Source organism: Balaenoptera ricei, chromosome 21, assembly GCF_028023285.1.
Source record: "Balaenoptera ricei isolate mBalRic1 chromosome 21, mBalRic1.hap2, whole genome shotgun sequence".
In the NCBI taxonomy this organism is placed as follows: domain Eukaryota; kingdom Metazoa; phylum Chordata; class Mammalia; order Artiodactyla; family Balaenopteridae; genus Balaenoptera; species Balaenoptera ricei.
In genome coordinates, this window is record NC_082659.1 from 29,279,511 (window position 1) to 29,297,922 (window position 18,412).

General features: G+C 42.1%; 1 protein-coding gene across 1 annotated transcript in view; it reads left to right on the forward strand.

Moving 5' to 3' along the window:
* KCNU1 (potassium calcium-activated channel subfamily U member 1) overlaps positions 1–18,412 on the forward strand; it is a 135,165-nt gene that overhangs the window by 50,324 nt on the left and 66,429 nt on the right. The window contains exons 15-18 of the mRNA XM_059909343.1: positions 689–801; positions 1,170–1,238; positions 4,710–4,799; positions 4,939–5,036. Of these exons, the coding sequence (XP_059765326.1) occupies positions 689–801; positions 1,170–1,238; positions 4,710–4,799; positions 4,939–5,036 (370 nt within the window). The remainder of the gene's footprint in view (positions 1–688; positions 802–1,169; positions 1,239–4,709; positions 4,800–4,938; positions 5,037–18,412) is intronic.

Consider the following 18,412-nt stretch of genomic DNA (forward strand, 5'->3'; position numbering starts at 1 on the left):
GTGCCCGGTCAGAGCAGCGTGGTGGTGATTCTCATGGCTGCGGATGGAGGAGGATGAGGAGGATGCAAGTAGAGCAAAACAGAATCCCTGGGAATCTTACACGGATGTCAGAGATGAGTTACTCAGCAGCATCTGCCCCCGCCCCCCAGTTAGACAACATTTAGCTCTTTTTGAGAGAAATCCTTTTGTCACATCCCCCATTTCTCTAGAAGCCTACCACTGCCCTTGATTTTTACGTGCTCATTTCCATTGATCAGGATGTGAGTAGAAAACTAACATGTTCTTTAAAAAAATCTTAAACAGCCATATCTAGGGGGAGACGAGTTAGAGTCCACATTATTCTTCCCATCTTACTGTTCCTGACTCAAACAGGACTTATTGTTCCTGGTTCAGTCTACCTTGCTGAAATTATTGGAAGAAGAATTAATTTCCAGCAGGAGGGGTGGATGGCATCTGGGGAGGAACTAAGTCGTGACGCTCCTACTTCATTCTGGAAGTAGTTGAGATGTATGTTAGAGTTTTTGTTCTTCCTTTGACATTTCTCTAGTTAAGCACGAGGACAAGTCTCCTTTCTGGGACCTGAATGCAGTGGGTACTGGTTTGGTGCTGAGCAGAATACACAATGTGTATATTGAATATCCCATTTCCCACATCACTGTGCCTCATGTGGTCTGACTGTGTGTTACAGATCTGCCCTAAAGAGCCCTGGCAGAAGCATTTCTTTAGCGGCCTGAGGAACAAAATCCTGACTCAACGCCTCTCTGATGACTTTGCTGGAATGAGCTTTCCTGATGTTTGCCGGTAAGTTAAGGGAAACACTGTCCTCATTTTCGTGCAATGCATTCTTTCCCCAGTGTTCACAAAGGGCTCACTGTAGACCAGGCTCAGTGACAAACACAGAAGGTATAAGGATGAATAAGTCTGAGTGTCTGCAGCCTGGAGGTTTACAGTCTGTGCGGGACAGGTTCACCTCTGTCCCAGTTGGTGCACCGGCTCTGCGTTACTCCAGGATGGATTCACTTTCAAGTGAACATTCCATATTTGAGGGGCTCTCCCTGCGGAGGGGGTGGTGTCCTCCCAGGCAAAGAGCACAGAGTGTCCGTCGTATTGTTGTGACCTGGTGCTCTGCTGTCCTCTCTTGCCTCACCATTGCTTGTCTTCCTTCCCAGGCTCTGCTTCGTGAAGATGCACCTCATGCTGATAGCCATCGAACACAAGTCCGTGTGTCACGGTTACTGGTACCAATGAGACTTCAAATCGCTTCAGAGTCTTTGAGGAGAATCTTTATGATTAAGATTCTTCCAAACATACAGCCGTAACTAAGCTTTTTGCTATTTGTTGAGAGCCGGCCTCAGGCTCTCAAGGCACCCAGGCTGCTGTGGTGCATTTAATACTGTCTCTAATGACTGAGGTTAGAATGGTTGCCCTAGTGGGTGGGCAGGAGCTCTGCCTTTGTTCCTATGGCCTTGCCCCAGTTGTGTCTCATGATCAGGAGACAGAAGAAATGGTCACCTTCTCAGATCTGTTCCTCAGTATATTACCAGATCTTGTAAGTCTTGACCATGAAACCATACCATGAAATAGAATTATTTGTGATAAAAATGTTCCCACAAACTCTAGCCTTAGAAACTAGTCCACAAAATATGGAAAAATGGGAATTTGGCCTGCTGGGCAAAGTGTGCTGTTGATAAAGGAAAGAGGTAACCTTATCAGACCATCAGCATTTCCTGAAAATCCGTACTGAATAATACAAGAAGTAAGAGAAGTTATCATATAATAAAAAAGAAAGTCCAGAATCAGCCACAATGATATAGAGATAAAAGATGCTGAAAAATAAAAAGTGAGGCTTAAGTGGAATGGGGAACAAGAAACACTTATGTTGGCTTCTGTGTGTTTTTTAGTGGGAAGCTACCTTAAATTAAATTGGAATCAATAGACTAGATTCTGATCCTGATTATGATTTGCCAGCCCAGTGGCCGTAGAAAAGTGTCCATCACCTGTAAAAGGGGGGAGCCACATTAATTAATCTCTAAGACCCCTTCCAGCTCAAAGACTGACATTACCAGGAACCCTAAAATCATAGGGAAACAGTCAAAATTCAATAATTTTGAATGATACCAGAGGGACTACAAAGTATATGAAAGGCTAGAAAGAAGAAACAGTGTGTCAATTAGAGAGGATGTAGAAGGTATCTGAGCAAAAGGGGTCAGTGGGATACAGTACAGAGCAAGTGCTTAAGGAGAGTAAAGAATAGTACCATCTGGCTGGCTGAATCTTACTTAACAATTCTGCCATGCTGATGGAAATCTCGAAATCGAAACCCATGTACAAGTGCCCTTTCTACGGGAAATAGGTGAGAGTAAAGAGGATGGTGTCTTAGCCTCACGAGCCAGGTAGTTTGGGTTTCAGACCAGCCCAAAACTTGATCAGGTTTTAACATCTTTGGCCTTCAATGACCTGGGTTATGCATCGGAATTATTTGCAAAGTTTGAAAGACATAGAATTCAAAACCTCACTTCTGACTTTATAAAACCAAAATCTATGAATTTTTTTGAGTCCCCATGATATAGTCATTTTATTCACTGGCATTCAGAAACTGTTATACCAAGTGCTCTTAATATCCTTTCCACATTTAACATCCTAGATTTCTATAAACTTTATTAGAATGACTATCAGGACATTGTGGAACAGAAACATGAATAAGCAGCTAAGTTCTACATATATTCAAGAAGTTCTGGTGCTATTTACTACCTAGCGTACATCTACCTCCAATAAAAGAGGCAGCTGCTCCAACAGAGATTTAATTTTGGTTTCTCACCAAAGAGTCAGATGCATCAAAAGAATTAAATCCTGATTTGGCAAAGATATTGGTAATAGCAGTCTTACATGATTGCTACTTCATGACTGACACTGCTTTAGGCACTTCACTTACATTAACTCCCGAATCCTCCCAACAATGCTGTAAGAAGGGTACAATTAGCCCCATTTTTACGGAGGAGAAGCCAAGAAAAGTTAAATAATTTCCCCAAGCTTGCACCACACCCAGGGGCCAAGTGAGAATGTGAACTTACTCTGGGGGCACTTCTGATCACCAGGCTGTGCTAAATCCACCACGGTCACTGTACACAGAAGGAAAATAGGGCATCTCAAAGCTGGGCTTCAGGCAAGTATATTGAAAAACTAGGGGAAAACCTATTTTTTCTCACCTTTTATTTTTTCTTCTAATTGATGCGCCTGACTAGACTCTAAGATGTGCAAAAGCTCTGGATAATCCTCAGGATCTGTCTTAGGGAACAGTTTGTCACCTGGTAAGAGGTGAAGCTGGATCTGACCCCAGTCAGAGAATGTTGAGTTAGTTCCAGTGGCCTGCGTTCTCTAATAGAGCAGCTGGCCGTGATTCATGAAGGGGGCGGGGGGAGGATCCAGCAATAACTTCTTTGAAAGATGTTCACCTCTTCTTTCAAATGCAACCAGAGAAATTATTATGACAGTATCTTCATAACTAAGCATTTAACGTGAGCTCAGAGGACCCTGCCTTTAAAAAAGGAGGTATGAAGATACAACTTAAACATACGCGTGTTAGGTAGTGAATATCAACCGATGATACTGGGGTAGGGGAGGCACAAATCCGTGTCCTTTCCTTTTCAAAGTTAAAAGCAGTGATTGCAGGGACATGTGAGTGTCAGTCAGTCAGAAAGTGCCACACGATGTCTCGTGCAGTCATCTGCCTGACCTCAGCTCTTCAGCATCTTTTGCTCTTGGCACAGAGCTGAAGACCTCTTGTTGCACAAGCTCTTTTGTTTTTGTAAGGCTCTGACGCCTGCACGTTACTTTGGAATATCCTAACAACAGACTAAGCTTTGCCCAAAGGAAGACTTGACCTCTTTCCAATGTGAATATGAAAGGAGAGGTGTGTTTTAAAGGAGGAAAGGAGTACTTTGACCACGCACACACAAAGCGAGGGGAGGTATAGGGTTGTAAGACCTCACCTTGCTGGAGGTCTGAATGAAAGGAAATGAAAACGGGAGATCCTGACCAGCAGGGAGAAACGTGAGGAGCTCAGATAGTCATAATGGAGCACCCTATCAAAAAATATCACGGATGAAGTTTATAAGGCAGCGTTTTCAAACACACAAAACCATAGTAAAATAGACAATCAAAATATTCAAGTAGTGTAGAAATAGAAACAATTCACGTGGTTCCTGCTCTCAAAAATCTTGCAATCAAGATACACAAAAGTGAAGTCAGGGATAAACAAGTTCAAAAATTGTATAGGCAAATAAAAGGAACTTTTGAATCCAGCTAGTTAGTTAGATGAATTTAATTTTAGAGGACAAATAGCCTAAGGATGTACACCACTAGGATGACCGTAAGACTAGCAGCTGTGTGGCCTTGGCCTGTTTGGCCTTGGATAGCTTTCATCAGCAAGGCCTCCTGCATCTGAACTGCTTTGACCATTTCTGATGCAGGACACAGTCTGGGGAGTGTATGCAGCTCAGCAGTTGGGTTGTGACCTGGCCCCCCGCAGTATATTCAGCAGCAGTCGATGAATTAAATGCAGTCAGATTCACATTTTCTACTGTAAATTTTGGCAGTCAAAAGGGATTGAGTCCTATTAACTCTGCAACTTAGAGAATCCTTTGGTAAAAACAGATGTTGCCCCAGAAATTGGAGGGGGAAATTACTGTATTATTATTTTCTGTTTCCAGTGGGCTGATACTAAATCCACCTGCTCAAGTTAAGCTCCGTAAGAACACACTAGGGTTCTTTATTGCTGAATCTGCAAAGGATGTCAAAAGGTAAATTTTTTTTTATTACTTTAATGGGGAGAAAGTCCTAAAGCGAATACAACTTAATGGCAGGCAGACTGAGTCAGCCCCGTGTTTCTTTAGTGTGAAGCCTCACATAAGTCATTCTTGATTTGCTTTCATTGTCCAGAGCCTTCTTTTACTGTGCCGTCTGTCACAGTGATGTGTATACTCCCGAGCTAATTGGAAAATGTAGCTGCAAAAGCAAGAATCCTCGACACAGGACAGGTAACTGCGCTTTCTGTCTGGCTGTCCTCAGCCCAGCTTCTGGGGGCGTGGCCAAGGAAAGGGGAGGGACTCTATCTCCTGAAAGACAGTGTCCACTTGAACTTGGCCAAGAAGTGGCAGATACTTCCCCACTGGGCATCCAAGACCTGAGAATCAGTCTTTTAGAGCTGGAAGAAACCTTACTAGTTCTCTAGTTCAACCCCTTCACGGGCCGTGCAAATGAGCTCCGAAAGAGATTCAGTAATTTTGTCCAAAGTCACATAGCCAGCTGGAGGCACCTTCCAAGTCAATTCCAGACATGCTGATGATTAGCCTGTTGCTTTTTCTCTACGTCACGCAGGTCTTCCCACCTTCAGTCTAAAAGTTCAGCCTGTATCTGACTGCTTCGTTGGGTATAAGGATACCCCCTCATGACCATTTCTATTTTTTTTAAATTTTATCGGGATGTCTTTGACATACAACATTGTATGAGTTTAAGGTGTACAACATGATTTGATACATTTATATTGCAATACGATTGCCACTGTAGCATTAGCTAACCCCTCTATCACCAGCATAATTATCATTTCTTCTAGTGTTGCGAACAAAACCGTTCCTTAAGGGACAGTAGTCTGTTCCTTAATGGATTGTAGGGAGCTTAAAATGTACTCATTCTGGCATAGTGGTGAAGAAATGAAACTTTCCCCCTTTGCTCAAGCTGAACTCGATAGCTCACCAACAACCCTTACCACTTAAAGCAGGAAGAGAAAAGTTGATCTCAAGCATTCATGATAACTTAATCACTTCTGATTTGAAACTTAGTCTCTTCCAGGTATGTTAAGATTGTTTGGGTAAAATCCCAGTGTTTTAGCGTTTAAACTTAATTCAGAATTTGAATTTCCTATCAGGGCTCTCCTTCTCTCTAAGGTTCTTCTCTTCTGTTCTCCCCAGTAGTATTCTGTCTAAATGCAGGAGAAAACTTGCCTAACCATATGGTATTCTCATAGTGGACAGCCAAGCATCCTTTCATGAGAGTCCTCCTTACTGGTTCCTGAGGTCTGTAAGTGTCAACTTCTGTGACCTCTGCATTGGCAACCAGTGACTCTGTTCCTCCTGGATTTAGGTCACGTACTGTCGTTTGTTACTGAAATCCATCGTCCCTGCCATTGCCTCTGGTCTTTTTTTTCAGATAGAATTTTCTTTTTTAAAAAAATTTATTTATTTTTTGTTGAAGTGTAGTTGATTTACAATGCTGTGTTAGGTTCAGGTGTACAGCAGAGTGATTTAGTTATATATATATATGTGCATGTGTGTATATATATATATATATATATATATATATACATGCACATATATATATTTTTTCAGATTATTTTCCCATATAGATTATTACAGAATATTGAGTATAGTTCCCTGTGCTATATAGTAGGTCCTCATTTATCAATTTTATATATAGTTGTGTGTATATGTTACTCCCAAACTCCTAATTTATCCCCCCACCTTTCCCCTTTGGTAACCGTAAGTTTGTTTTCTATGTCTCTGAGTCTGTTTCTGTTTTGTAAATAAGTTCATTTGTATCATTTCTTTAGATTCCACATATAAGTGATATCATAAAATATTTGTCTTTCTCTGTCTGACTTACTTCACTTAGTATGACAATCTCTAGGTCCTTCCATGTTGCTACAAATGGCATTATTTGGGGTTTTTTTTTTATGGCTGAGTAGTATTCCATTGTATATATGTACCACATCTTCTTTATCCAGTCATCTGTCAATAGACATTTACATTGCTTCCATGTCTTGGCTATTGTAAATAATGCTGCAATGAACATTGGGGTGCAGGTATCTTTCTGAATTATGGTTTTCTCTGGATACATGCCCAGGATTGGGATTGCTGGATCCTATGATAACTATGTTTACTTTTTGAGGAACCTCCATACTGTTCTGCATGGTGGCTGCACCAATTTACATTGCCACCAACAGTGCCAGAGGGTTCCCTTTTCTCCACACCCTCTCCAGCAGTTATTGTTTGTAGGCTTTTTGATGACGGCCATTCTGACCAGTGTGAGGTGGTGCCTCATTGTAGTTTTTAGCCTCTGGTCTTGAGGTCTACAAAGTCCCCTTTTCCTTTACTCCTAGTCTTTTTATTCCATATGTTATTTCGGTCTCTCTGCTCTGTGGGATTTGTCAGTCTTCCCACATTCGTAGGTGTGCATGTCAGGATGTGGGAACCTAGGTGGTGCCCTCAGGCCGTCTTCTGCTTAAACACACACGTGCCGCCATCAGCTCTTCTCTAGTCATCTTGCACTGTTGCTAAATACTCCTCTAAGTGCGCCCACCAGGATCCATATGAAGAGGGTTTTCCTATGGATTTTCTCCCCTTACACACCATAAAATTATCCTATGTTCCTTGTCTCACCACCTCTCACCTTCCTGAGACACCAGGTGTGTGTGTTGGTTGGGAGGGACTAAGTGTTTTCTCAGGGGTCCAGGCTCTGTCATTTTTGGTTGATAGCTTTATCGAGATATAATTCAAAAACTATGAAGTAAATACCAAATCCTTTTAAAGGGTCCAGCAATTCAGTGGGTTTTAGTATATCAGCAGATTTACGCAACCATCACCACAATCAATCTTAGGACATTTCCATACCGCAAAAGGAAGCTCCATACCCAGCAGCAATCATTCCCCGTCCTCCTCTCCCTGGCAGCCACTAGCCTACTTTCTGCCTCTACAGATTTGCCTCTTCCGGTCATGTCATAAAGAGGGGGTGATACAGTACGTGGCCTTCTGCATCTGGCTCCTTTCACATAGCCATGTTGTAGCATGTATCAATACCTCACTTCTTTCCATGGGTGAATAATGTTCCATTGTGTGGATACACTTCCTTTTGTTTACTCATTCATCTATCGATGGACACTTGGATTGTCTCCAACTTTTGGATATTGTGGATAATGTTGCTATGAATATTGGCACAGAGATATCTGTTTGAGTTCCTCTTTTAATTTTTGTGTATACATCTAGAAGTAGAATTGCTATATCAAATATTAAGTCTATGTCTAATTTTTTGAGGAACCACCATAGTGTTTTACACAGCAGCTGCATCATTTTACATTCCTACCAGCAGCGCACAAGAACAAGGGTTGCCATTTCTCCACATGCTAACCAACACTTATTATTTTCCTTTTTAAAAAAAAATAATAGCTGTTCTAATGAGTGTAAAGTGGTATCTTATTGTGATTTTTAACTTAATTTCCCTAATGGCTACAGATGTTGAGCATCTTTTAATAAGGATCTTATTAGCCATTTGTATATCTTCTTTGAAGAAATGTCTATTCAAATCCTCTGCCCATTTTTAAATTGGGCTATTGTCTTTCTATTATTAAGTTGCATTAGGTCTTTAAATATCCTAGATACATGTCCCTTATCAGATATGTGATTTGCAAATATTTCCTCCCATCCTGTGGTTTGGCTTTTCATTTTCTTCAAATAATTTGAAGCACAAACTTTTCGTTGTAGCAACTCTGGACACCAGGGATGGTACTGTCGTTTCTTGTTGGGTTAGTGGGTTAGTGGCTTGGCTGGACTATTTCATTGAACTCTATTTCCCCTGCGGTGTGAAGCCTCTGGTGTTGCCCATCAGAGAGTATAGCCTTGGGATGCACATAGTCACCCTGGGATGACAGTGGTTTTAACTGGGCTCTTTTTAATTGTCTCCTTTCCTGACTCTCTGTTAAGCTCTCTGCCTCTGTTGGTATCACACCCAGCTCTTAGGCTACACTCATTGGCTGCCAGTGACTCTTATTATTTTTGACAATACCCTGAGGCATATATTGCTTTACAATATTATGCAATTAAATTTGAGCCCCTTTGCAGGAGTAGTTTCTGAGGCTAGTCTGAGGTTTGTTCTGACCCTGAGAGAGCACTTATTAGCTGTCTCTTTCCTGGTTCACTATGGTAAATTCTGGCCCATGGTTTACCTTGTTGCTCTCATGGAACTACCAGCATCCACTTAATGATTTGCCACCAAAATCACTATTGTTTTCAAGAACATCCTTGGGCTTGAGCCTCTCCACACTCTACTCCAAGTAAAGCCAATTCCCTTGGGAAGAATATCAGAGCTCTGTATTGTAGTGGCCTGCCTCTCCCTCTGGGCAGAATCTCTGAGCCACTGCCCAGGAGCTGTGGGGTAGAAACGGTCGTCCACCTCTCTGGAATTGACACATCTGCTTTTTGAGCGGGTCTCTGGGCAGTGGCGGTAGCTTCTGGTCTTGGTTTGCCTCTCCCACTGTAAAACCTTGGCCTTGGGTGTGAGCTGGGATGAGGCTATTCAGTGCTCCATGGTTTTCACCCTGTGATGCTGGGGCAGGGCCTCTGCCCCATGAGTGAGAGCTGTGTGGAGGAAGGGAGCCTCCATCCTCTTGGTTGTACTCACCTGAAACTTAGCCTCTGCATCATGGGGCTGGGAGAATGAGAAATGCTGGTGCCCTGCCCCTCCCCGAGACACACCATAGCCCTCGCCTGGAAGCTGGAGGGAAGGGTAGCTCTGTATTTCCGGGCACACGTACCCAGAATGGAGCTTCTGTCACACTTAGTTGGGGTTGGAGGAAAGGAAGCCATTTGTGGCTCAAGTGCCTGTGGCTCTTGTAGCTCTTCCTAAGGTTTGGTATAATTTTTTGAATAAATTGTCTACATTTGCTACATGCCTGTAGGACAATTTCTAGAGATTTTAATTGTGCTTGTATGTGTGTGTGTTTCAATTTTCACTAGTTACTGTTGTTTCATGGAGGAGCAGGTCCATGGAACTTTTCATGCTTCCATCCCACATTCCAAACTAAAGGCTCTATGTTTTTTTTTTTCTTTTTAAAAGGAATTCCTTTATTTTTTTTTATTTTTTATTTATTTATTTATATATTTTTGGCTGTGTTGGGTCTTCGTTTCTGTGCGAGGGCTTTCTCTAGTTGCGGCGAGTGGGGGCCACTCTTCATCGTGGTACGTGGGCCTCTCACTATCGCGGCCTCTCTTGTTGTGGAGCACAGGCTCCAGACGCGCAGGCTCAGTAGTTGTGGCTCACGGGCCTAGTTGCTCCGCAGCATGTGGGATTTTCCCAGACCAGGGCTCGAACCCGTGTCCCCTGCATTGGCAGGCAGACTCCCAACCACTGCACCACCAGGGAAGCCCTAAAGGCTCTATCTTAACCATGTCTATTTTCTCTGACTCTTTAACTTTTTTTGTGAAAATCTAAGACAATTTTGGGCATAGAAAGAAACTATTCCTATGCCATTTCCTGAAATCCCTATTACCTAGAGGGCTTGCAACGGAACGCTTGACTCTAAAGAATACTGTTAATTAAATGGGCTTCAAGAGCCTTTTTGGGGTTCAAAAGTTAAACATTGACTCTTTTGCATTCTATAACAATATGAATCATTCTTTTTTTGTAATTTATTTATTTTTGGTTGTGTTGGGTCTTTGTTGCTGCGTGTGGGCTTTCTCGTTACGGTGAGCAGGGGCTACTCTTAGTGGCAGTGTGAGGGCTTCTCATTGCGGTGGCTTCTCTTGTTGCGGAGCACGGGCTCTAGGCATGCGGGCTCGGTAGTTGTGGCTCGCGGGCTCAGTAGTTGTGGCACACAGGCTTAGTTGCTCCACGGCATGTGGGATCTTCCCGGACCAAGGCTCAAACCTGTGTCCCCTGCATTGGCAGACGGATACGTAACCACTGCGCCACCAGGGAGGCCCAATATGAATCATTCTTGAGGCAATGGGTGAGGCTGACTAAATGGAGAAATGTCCCATTAAAGAGATGTGAATAAGAAAGAAAAAAATAACACATTAAGAGTATCGTCTCATTACACATATCTTTATCCCATATGAAAATGCAGCATTGTTTCATGCAGTAGACATATCCCTGTAAACACAGTGTACAAATCAAACTTTTGCACGCAAGTTATACACTCATATGCATACACTGCTGTCAGTCATTTTGCAAAACAAAAACTTATAAATTGAATAATCATTTAGCTGACTTTTAAGTGTGTTTTCGTTATAAATATTTTAAAGCAGGAAGTTAGTTGGTCTAGTATAAAGATGGAAAGGTTTTTGTTTAAAGAGAAGAGCTCTGCATTCATATTTGTAGATATGCCAAATTTCACCCACTTCTATAACAGGTAATTTATAGTATCTAGGGAATCAGTAAGACTTTCAATTTATAATCTGACGTTTGGTCTTCCCCGGAACCTTTCATTCTTCTCATAATGAATCATTTTTTTTTTTCCTTCTTGCTCCATACTGATCCTCCATCACCACTTTTACTACATCCAGGACAACTATAATTAATCTGGTACCAAGATTCTTAAATAGCAGGCTCTGAGTGAGCCAGCTGTTCTTACTTCACTCAGCCAGACGATGGCAGCAGAGTACCATGAAACACTCAGGGTCTGGTAGCCAGGGGAGTGGACTTGTGTGTGAATTTGAACCTGGAGAGTTAGTTCTAGCCAAAAATGTGCCAAAGAGGACATCACTGTAGAAGGGGACTACTTGGCCTTATAGATTTAAAAGTCATGATAATGTCTTGGAAATTCTCCCAGAGAGTTAACTTTCTAAAAGGACTAAGGAACTTATCAATAGATGATAGAATAGAAAATTTACTGACTTAGAGATAGTTCAGATTCCAGGTTGAATATTTTACATTTCAGAGTCAGATGAAATGTATCCCCGGTCCACTCCCTTTAAAGAATTATCTCTTCGTTGAGTTAATTAAGCTTGCTCAGTCCCACCAACTTCTTCCACCTCCTGTACTCAACGAGAAGTCAGAAGACTTGAATTCTGACGGCGGCAGTGCCACTGATTGACTGCGGTTTAGGGAAGACACATCACCTTCTGGGATCTCAGTGTCATCCTTTTGAAATTCAGCAGTCCTCATCACCGCTGTGGCTCTTTTCAGTTCTGATGTTCTATGATTTATAATCCCTCTTCTTTGATCACTTCTTTTTTTTTTTTTTTCTGAATAGAACCATACCAGAGGTTCTCCCCTTAAGTTCATCATCTAACATTTTAGAGAGGCAGCAGGGTGCAGTGGTTAAAAACGTTGGATTCTGCATTGCTCACTTACTTCTTAGCTGTGTGATCTTAGGCAAGCTATTTAAGCTCTCAGAGTGTTTCAGATTTCTGTAAAATGTTGGTGATAATATTACATATCTCAGAGGGTTAAATGAGAATATTAGTACATAAAGAGTATACAGGTTGAGTCTATTCATATAGAAAGCATTAAGAACAGTTCCTGGCAAATAGTAAGTACTACCTATATAGTAATTATCATAGAACCCGTGGGAACACAAACACAAAAAAGAATCTTGTTATTTTTCTCATCAATGAAATTCAGATGAAATAAGAATTGGCAGAGAAGTCCTGGTAGATTATACTTATTTGAACCCATTCCCCAGTGTGTTTTGGATCCAGAGCATGAAGACCATGCATGGTAGGGCCAGCCTGAAGAGCAGGAGGAATCATATGTAATTAGATAAGTTACTGGGCAGAAACTTTCCCAGCTCCAACTCAACAGTTCACTGCCTGCCATTTCAGCACTGAATTCTCTAACGCCTAAGATTTTAGAGTGGTGGTCCTCAACCAGGGCAGGGAGAAGCACACACCGGTCTCTGGATGTGATGGCGTGGAGAGTGGGCAACGGGAGAGTGGCCTTAGGAAAGTTGTGTCCAAATTCCCCTAATCCTCACCCCCTAAGAAAGGCTTTAGATTCCTTCTTAAAATGTTAATGTTTGTGATGGAGTCACGTGTAAATGAGAGGGGAATTATGAAGAGGAAATTGGAAAGAGGGCATGAAAAGGGGTCAGGGATGGGCAGAAATGATAAGAAATAGTTTGAATAGGAGGTCCAAACTTGAATTTATTCTACTTCATAGTTTTCTTTAGGTTTGGCCTTGGGTCATTTTTTTCATCAGCATCCCAGAGTAAGTGACCTCTTTAAGAAGGGAGTCAGCCCAGCCAGTGTTCCCTAGGGATGAGCATTCCTAACCTGGAAGGTTGGGCTCTAACCACCGCAGTGAATCTGCCAGCTCTCTAGCTTGGCTCTCCTCCTGCACCAATGGCTATAGGTAGCAGAGAGAGCAGAGGTGTTCCTAAATGCCTCTTCTTCTCTAAAGCAGGGCCAGGGACCACATGTCCACCCAATTCCAACAAAAAGGAAAACAACCTGGTAATAGTCTACAAAGACCATACACCAGTATCTTGCATTCCTGTATTCACGACAGTTGCCATTGTTCTTGTAGTCAGTCCCACCGTTGGCGGTGCGGCTTCATTTTCTCGAGTCCTTGGTGTCCATCTCCACTTTGGCCGTGGCCCTCTTTATTTCTCATCCCGATGATTATAATAGCATCCTGGCAAGTTTCCCTGGATCTAGCCTCTCTTCATGCCAATCCGTGCCATCTTTCATGGCTCTAAGAATTTTCCTGAAGTTCTGATCATGAACAGATATATAAATAAAAAAATAAATAGGTGGATGAATGTTATCCCTACTTTTGCAAGACGAAGGCATCGGCTTGATCTTTTGTCCTGCTGCTTCTTCAGCTCCTGAGAGGAGTGTTTCTTATCCAGAATACATGGTATCACTTCTTAGGTGTGTCACAACGACTGGTAGATACTAAATTTTGCAACAATTGAGCTACTTAGTAAATTGGAGCAGATTCAGAATCAGCCAAATAAGGCAGGAATTATTTTCACTCATTTGGACTATGATAAGATTTCCTGAGGGGGAGAGAGGGGAGTAGCATTATTGCTCTCCATATGGAAATCGTATATGAGGCGTGTCTTAATATGCAATCCTATCACGTGTGCCAGGAAAGGAAAATGGTTGCCTGTAGCTGTCAAGGAAATCACTTCTTGAAGAAAAGAGAAAGATAATCAAGATGCTGGCCGTGCATAGGACTTTAATTTTTTTTTTTCAGTCACCCACAGGTCTTAGATGCCATGTCTTTTTTGATGTCTAATGCTTTATTCGGAAGCCCTCTTTAGAATATCCATAGAGAAGAAGTCATAGTAAGCCATGGCAAGCCATTAACAGTCTGGTTAGGGCGTCAGGCAAAAATCCATTTCATTTCTCCCTTGCCTAAAATATGAAAACATAATTACTTGGACACTGTCAGCTGTAGCTAAATAGATTAAAATATAAATAAATCAAATGATCAAATGCTCTTAGAGTAAAATCAGAGAAACTTCAATTGCTTATCTACTGCCTTGAGAGAAGGGGACTTTACTTCCTAGTTTTATTTTATTCTTTGGTTTTTCTCCCAGATGTTTGAAGCAGCAAAGAAACTGGGAGAAAGGGCAGTAATTGTTGTTGCACTTTCTTAACAGCCCTCTCTGCAACCTGGTAGAGAGGACACTTTCAGACTTTTTTGCGAAATTCATTAGGATTATAGAACTTAGAGTTGAAGGAACCAAAGAGATCACGTGGACCAGTTCTTTCCCCTTCGGGCAGCCAGCAGCACACAGCCAGAGACTCCACCCATCCCCACGAGACTGCGCCTTCCAACCCCCGTATCCATGGACGTACTTCCATAATCATGAACGCTTCCAACATTATGCAGATCGTTCATGTGTTTTCAGGAGAGATTTTATTAAGGACACAAGGGAATATTCAAAGCTTTATTGAACAAAAATTTCTCAGGGTTCATACCTAGCACTCACCTCACCCACATGTCCCCTCCCACCTTTTCTTAATACCTGGCAAATGTTGTTGGCTGGAGAGTGAGGCTCTGAGAAAACAGAGACTTCCCGAAAGTTCCATTGTTCCCAAGCCAGTTTAGGCATGTTGCCTTTTGCATTCCACAGCTCAGTTTCTATCACGAGTACTAAGCCGACTAGCCTTTAAAGACTGACAGTTGGTAACACGCTAGTCCTCGCTTAGATTTTTCTTCAGAAGTTCCCTTCCCAAGCCGTTCCCCCCAGGGCAAAAGGTAACCACAAAATAAGGAAACATCAATCAACCTGAAAGCCCCATCAAAATTCCATATGTAAGTGAAGGCTTCTGAGGATTACAGATAGGGAGCAATCTTATTCCATACTTGGCTCTTAGTACACCTGTATGATGCAATTACTGCTGATTTAAACCGACAAATCACATATGCAAAGGATGTCCCTCTTCTTCCAAAAGTGTGTTTTGACTCAATTGATATTTTCTGCAGATTAAAATGGCTTAGAAAGAGTTACATCAAAAGAAGAGGGATACCAAGATGTCTCTGTGGCTCTTTCTGTCTGCCATTGTCCAAAACCTGGCTCGGCGTGGGTTTAAAGGCTTGTTCCAGAGGAACTCCCCATTCTGAGTAGTCTTAAGTACAGAGAGATTCTGAAATTGACACAGGAGGAAAGGTCATGTCTCTTTTCTCCACTTAGGTGGGCAAAGGAAGAGGAGTAGCAGTGATGGCTCCTCTGACTCTGTCCATCTCCTCGATGACTTCTTCCCAGGCAGTCTTCCCATCTCTGATCACCTGGCAATCAGGTTCAGGCAAGCAGATCATGCAGGGTTTTTGAATAGTGAAAGAAAAGCATTTAACTTCCAAAGCATCCTTTAGAATGTTACTTTTCATCACAGTACCAAGTGCCAATTCTTATTGAGCAAGGATGGCTTCCTAGCCAAGTGCGTTGAAAGGATTCCTAGGTTAAATCTCCGTTCTGGAATAAAAATGGCGTGATGGAGCGTCAACAGATGGGTGCAGGAGGCTCAGGTGTCAGCTTTTTTCCATCTCAAAGCAGCTTCGTGTTGCTCATTTAGTGTTGCTCACACATTCTTGCATTTATCCTCAACAATCACCCTTTGAGGTCCTAGTCTTCTCCCTATTTTGCAGATGAGAAGATTATCTGCTTTTGTGTTATTTCCAGATGTGGAAATTCACAAATGTTTTGAGACATATCCCAGGTAAGATCAAGATTCTTCAAAAGTTAAAATAAATAATAAAGGAAGCCTTGAAGGAAAAATGAAGTAGAAAGAAGCAGTATCCAAGGAGAATGAATTGCAGGCTGACCAGTATCTGCAGAAGGGAGTAGGGGCCTTGTATAGCGATCTTTTCTTAGAGTCCTGTAGTGGCTGTAGACTGCTGGCAGCCGAAAGGCTCCCCAAGTGCTATACTTCTGGATGAGATGGGAAGAATGATGGATTAGAAAGGTGCAGAATGGGTAAGAAAGTACTCAGTAGGTACTTATTTTAAGGATACCATATGGTATTAACATCCTCACAATCATTTTCACCCACTCTCTAACTCTGTAGGAGGAAATTAAAAGAGTTTTCTACAAACCATCCTCTTAGGACTAGTCTGTAGCTGAGGATTCTCAGCCTCTCCCTAGTCAAGGAGCTAGAGCTCTCTCAGCCAATAGGAACAGTCCAGAAATCCCTTATGAAGGGGTATTATGCCAACTCACCAAGATGGCTATGACATTGCAGGGGCAACAGTCATGGTGATGAGAAACAACGGAAGGGAACACTCTGGTCCCAAAACACAGGACTCCTACCCAGCGACACATATGAGCATGGCTAGCAACTTGAGCTTTACCACCAGGTAAGAGACGCAGAGAACCCTGGTCCTCTATGTTTTTTTTCTAAGAATCACTGGGCAATAAAAATTTGACTTAAACAGGAATATTTGCTTTATCAGCTCCTATACTGACTAATACAATTGTTCCTCACCAACATGAATTCATCCCAACTTCTCCCAATATGACTGAACTAAGCAAATATACCTCCCACAACATTGCTGAAGTAATTTATACTTATGATAGCCAGAGGTTATGCACCCAGTTTTCTTTCAGATCACCCTCCAGGCACTCAGGAAATGTGGGTGAGGGCAAAATTTCAACTCTTCCCCCATGTTTTTTCTATTATTAATCCATGCCTTATTTCCAACAAATTGTTGATGAGATTGCTTTTGGTTTTTAAATCTGCAAAATAGGGCCAACAAATTCTTCCTCCCCTACTCTCTTTTCCCTGCATCTCTCTACTCCAAGATAACCCCGATTAAGCAGAATGCAGGGTTGGAGGTGAAGAGTGTGATCTGTTTATTGAATAATTTTTAAATAGAGGGTTGATCTAAAACTTCTGTCACCCCAAATCTTATTGTGAATAACTCTGTCATGTGTTGGCAGCATTTCAATTTAGTAGCTATAAAATACCAGGAAAATCTTTCATGATTGAGAATTGTGATTGGCAATGGGTAAGTACTGTATCGTCTTCTCTGGCATCCCACAATGTTCCATGCAAACGCTGGCCCTCCCTAAGCTGTGCGATCTTGGGTAGCTTGCATTACTTCTAGGTGTCTCAGTTTTGATATCTTAAATGAGTATAATGGTAATGAATACTCTGTAGGTTCTTTGTAAGGACTGAATGAGATGAGGTATTTAAACCATTTTGCTTGATTCCTGACTGAGAGTAAGCATTCATTAAATGTTCCTTACTATTGCAGTGATCAATTATCGTATCTAGGAAGATGTACGAGATTGGACTGAATATGTAGTAGGCGCAGAGCCCTCCAAGGATGTGGATTTTGAAATAAATCCTTGATCCTGTTTTTGCTATAATTCACCTCTTTCTTTTAATGCATGAAGGATCATGCTTCTGTTTAACTGACGATTCTGGATAGATGGGTCTGGTTAACGGAGGTTTTGCTGTACCTGTCCAGCAGGTGAGGCAGGCGTCAAATATCTGAGCCACCAAAGGTGCCACCGCTTCATGTGTGTGCTTTCTAAGAGGAATACAAAAATCTAGGAATTATGTTTTCTGCCCTTCCCTGCCTTCCATTCCAGGATTTTATGAAATCTGAGTGGGATAATCTGTGGGAAGGGAGGGAAAGGATTAACATCTGTTTGGAGGAAAGGTTCTATGGAATTTCAGGAATTTTGCCTCACTCTTAATGACAACAGAACAGCTAGGGGTTAGCATTGGGATTTGTAGATTTTTCTTTCTTTTTAAAATGGTTGGTAAAGAGCTAAGTATTGAGTAGCTCTGTGTGCTAAGTAGGCACTATGCCTGGTGTGCCCTTAGATGCAGAAATCATGTTTCCACCCCCATGCAACCTAGTTGGGTAAACAAGATGAATTCGGATAAATTAAATCAGAGGCCAAATGAGGCAGCATCCCTTCCAGTGCTACATTGATGATTCTGACAGCAGATCAAAGAGGAAGAGGTCAATGGGGGCTGGGTGGATTGTTCCAGAATGTTTCCTATAGGAAGTGGGATTTGGAGAAAGGTAAGAGAAAGGGAACCTCAGTTCCTGTGGAGAACGTAACACGGGCAACGCATGGGGAAAACATGGAGCCTTCCATGTACCGAGTAGCCTGACTAGAGGTGTGGATGCGTGATGGAGTGAGAAATAACGTCTCAGATTTCTCAAGAATATGTTC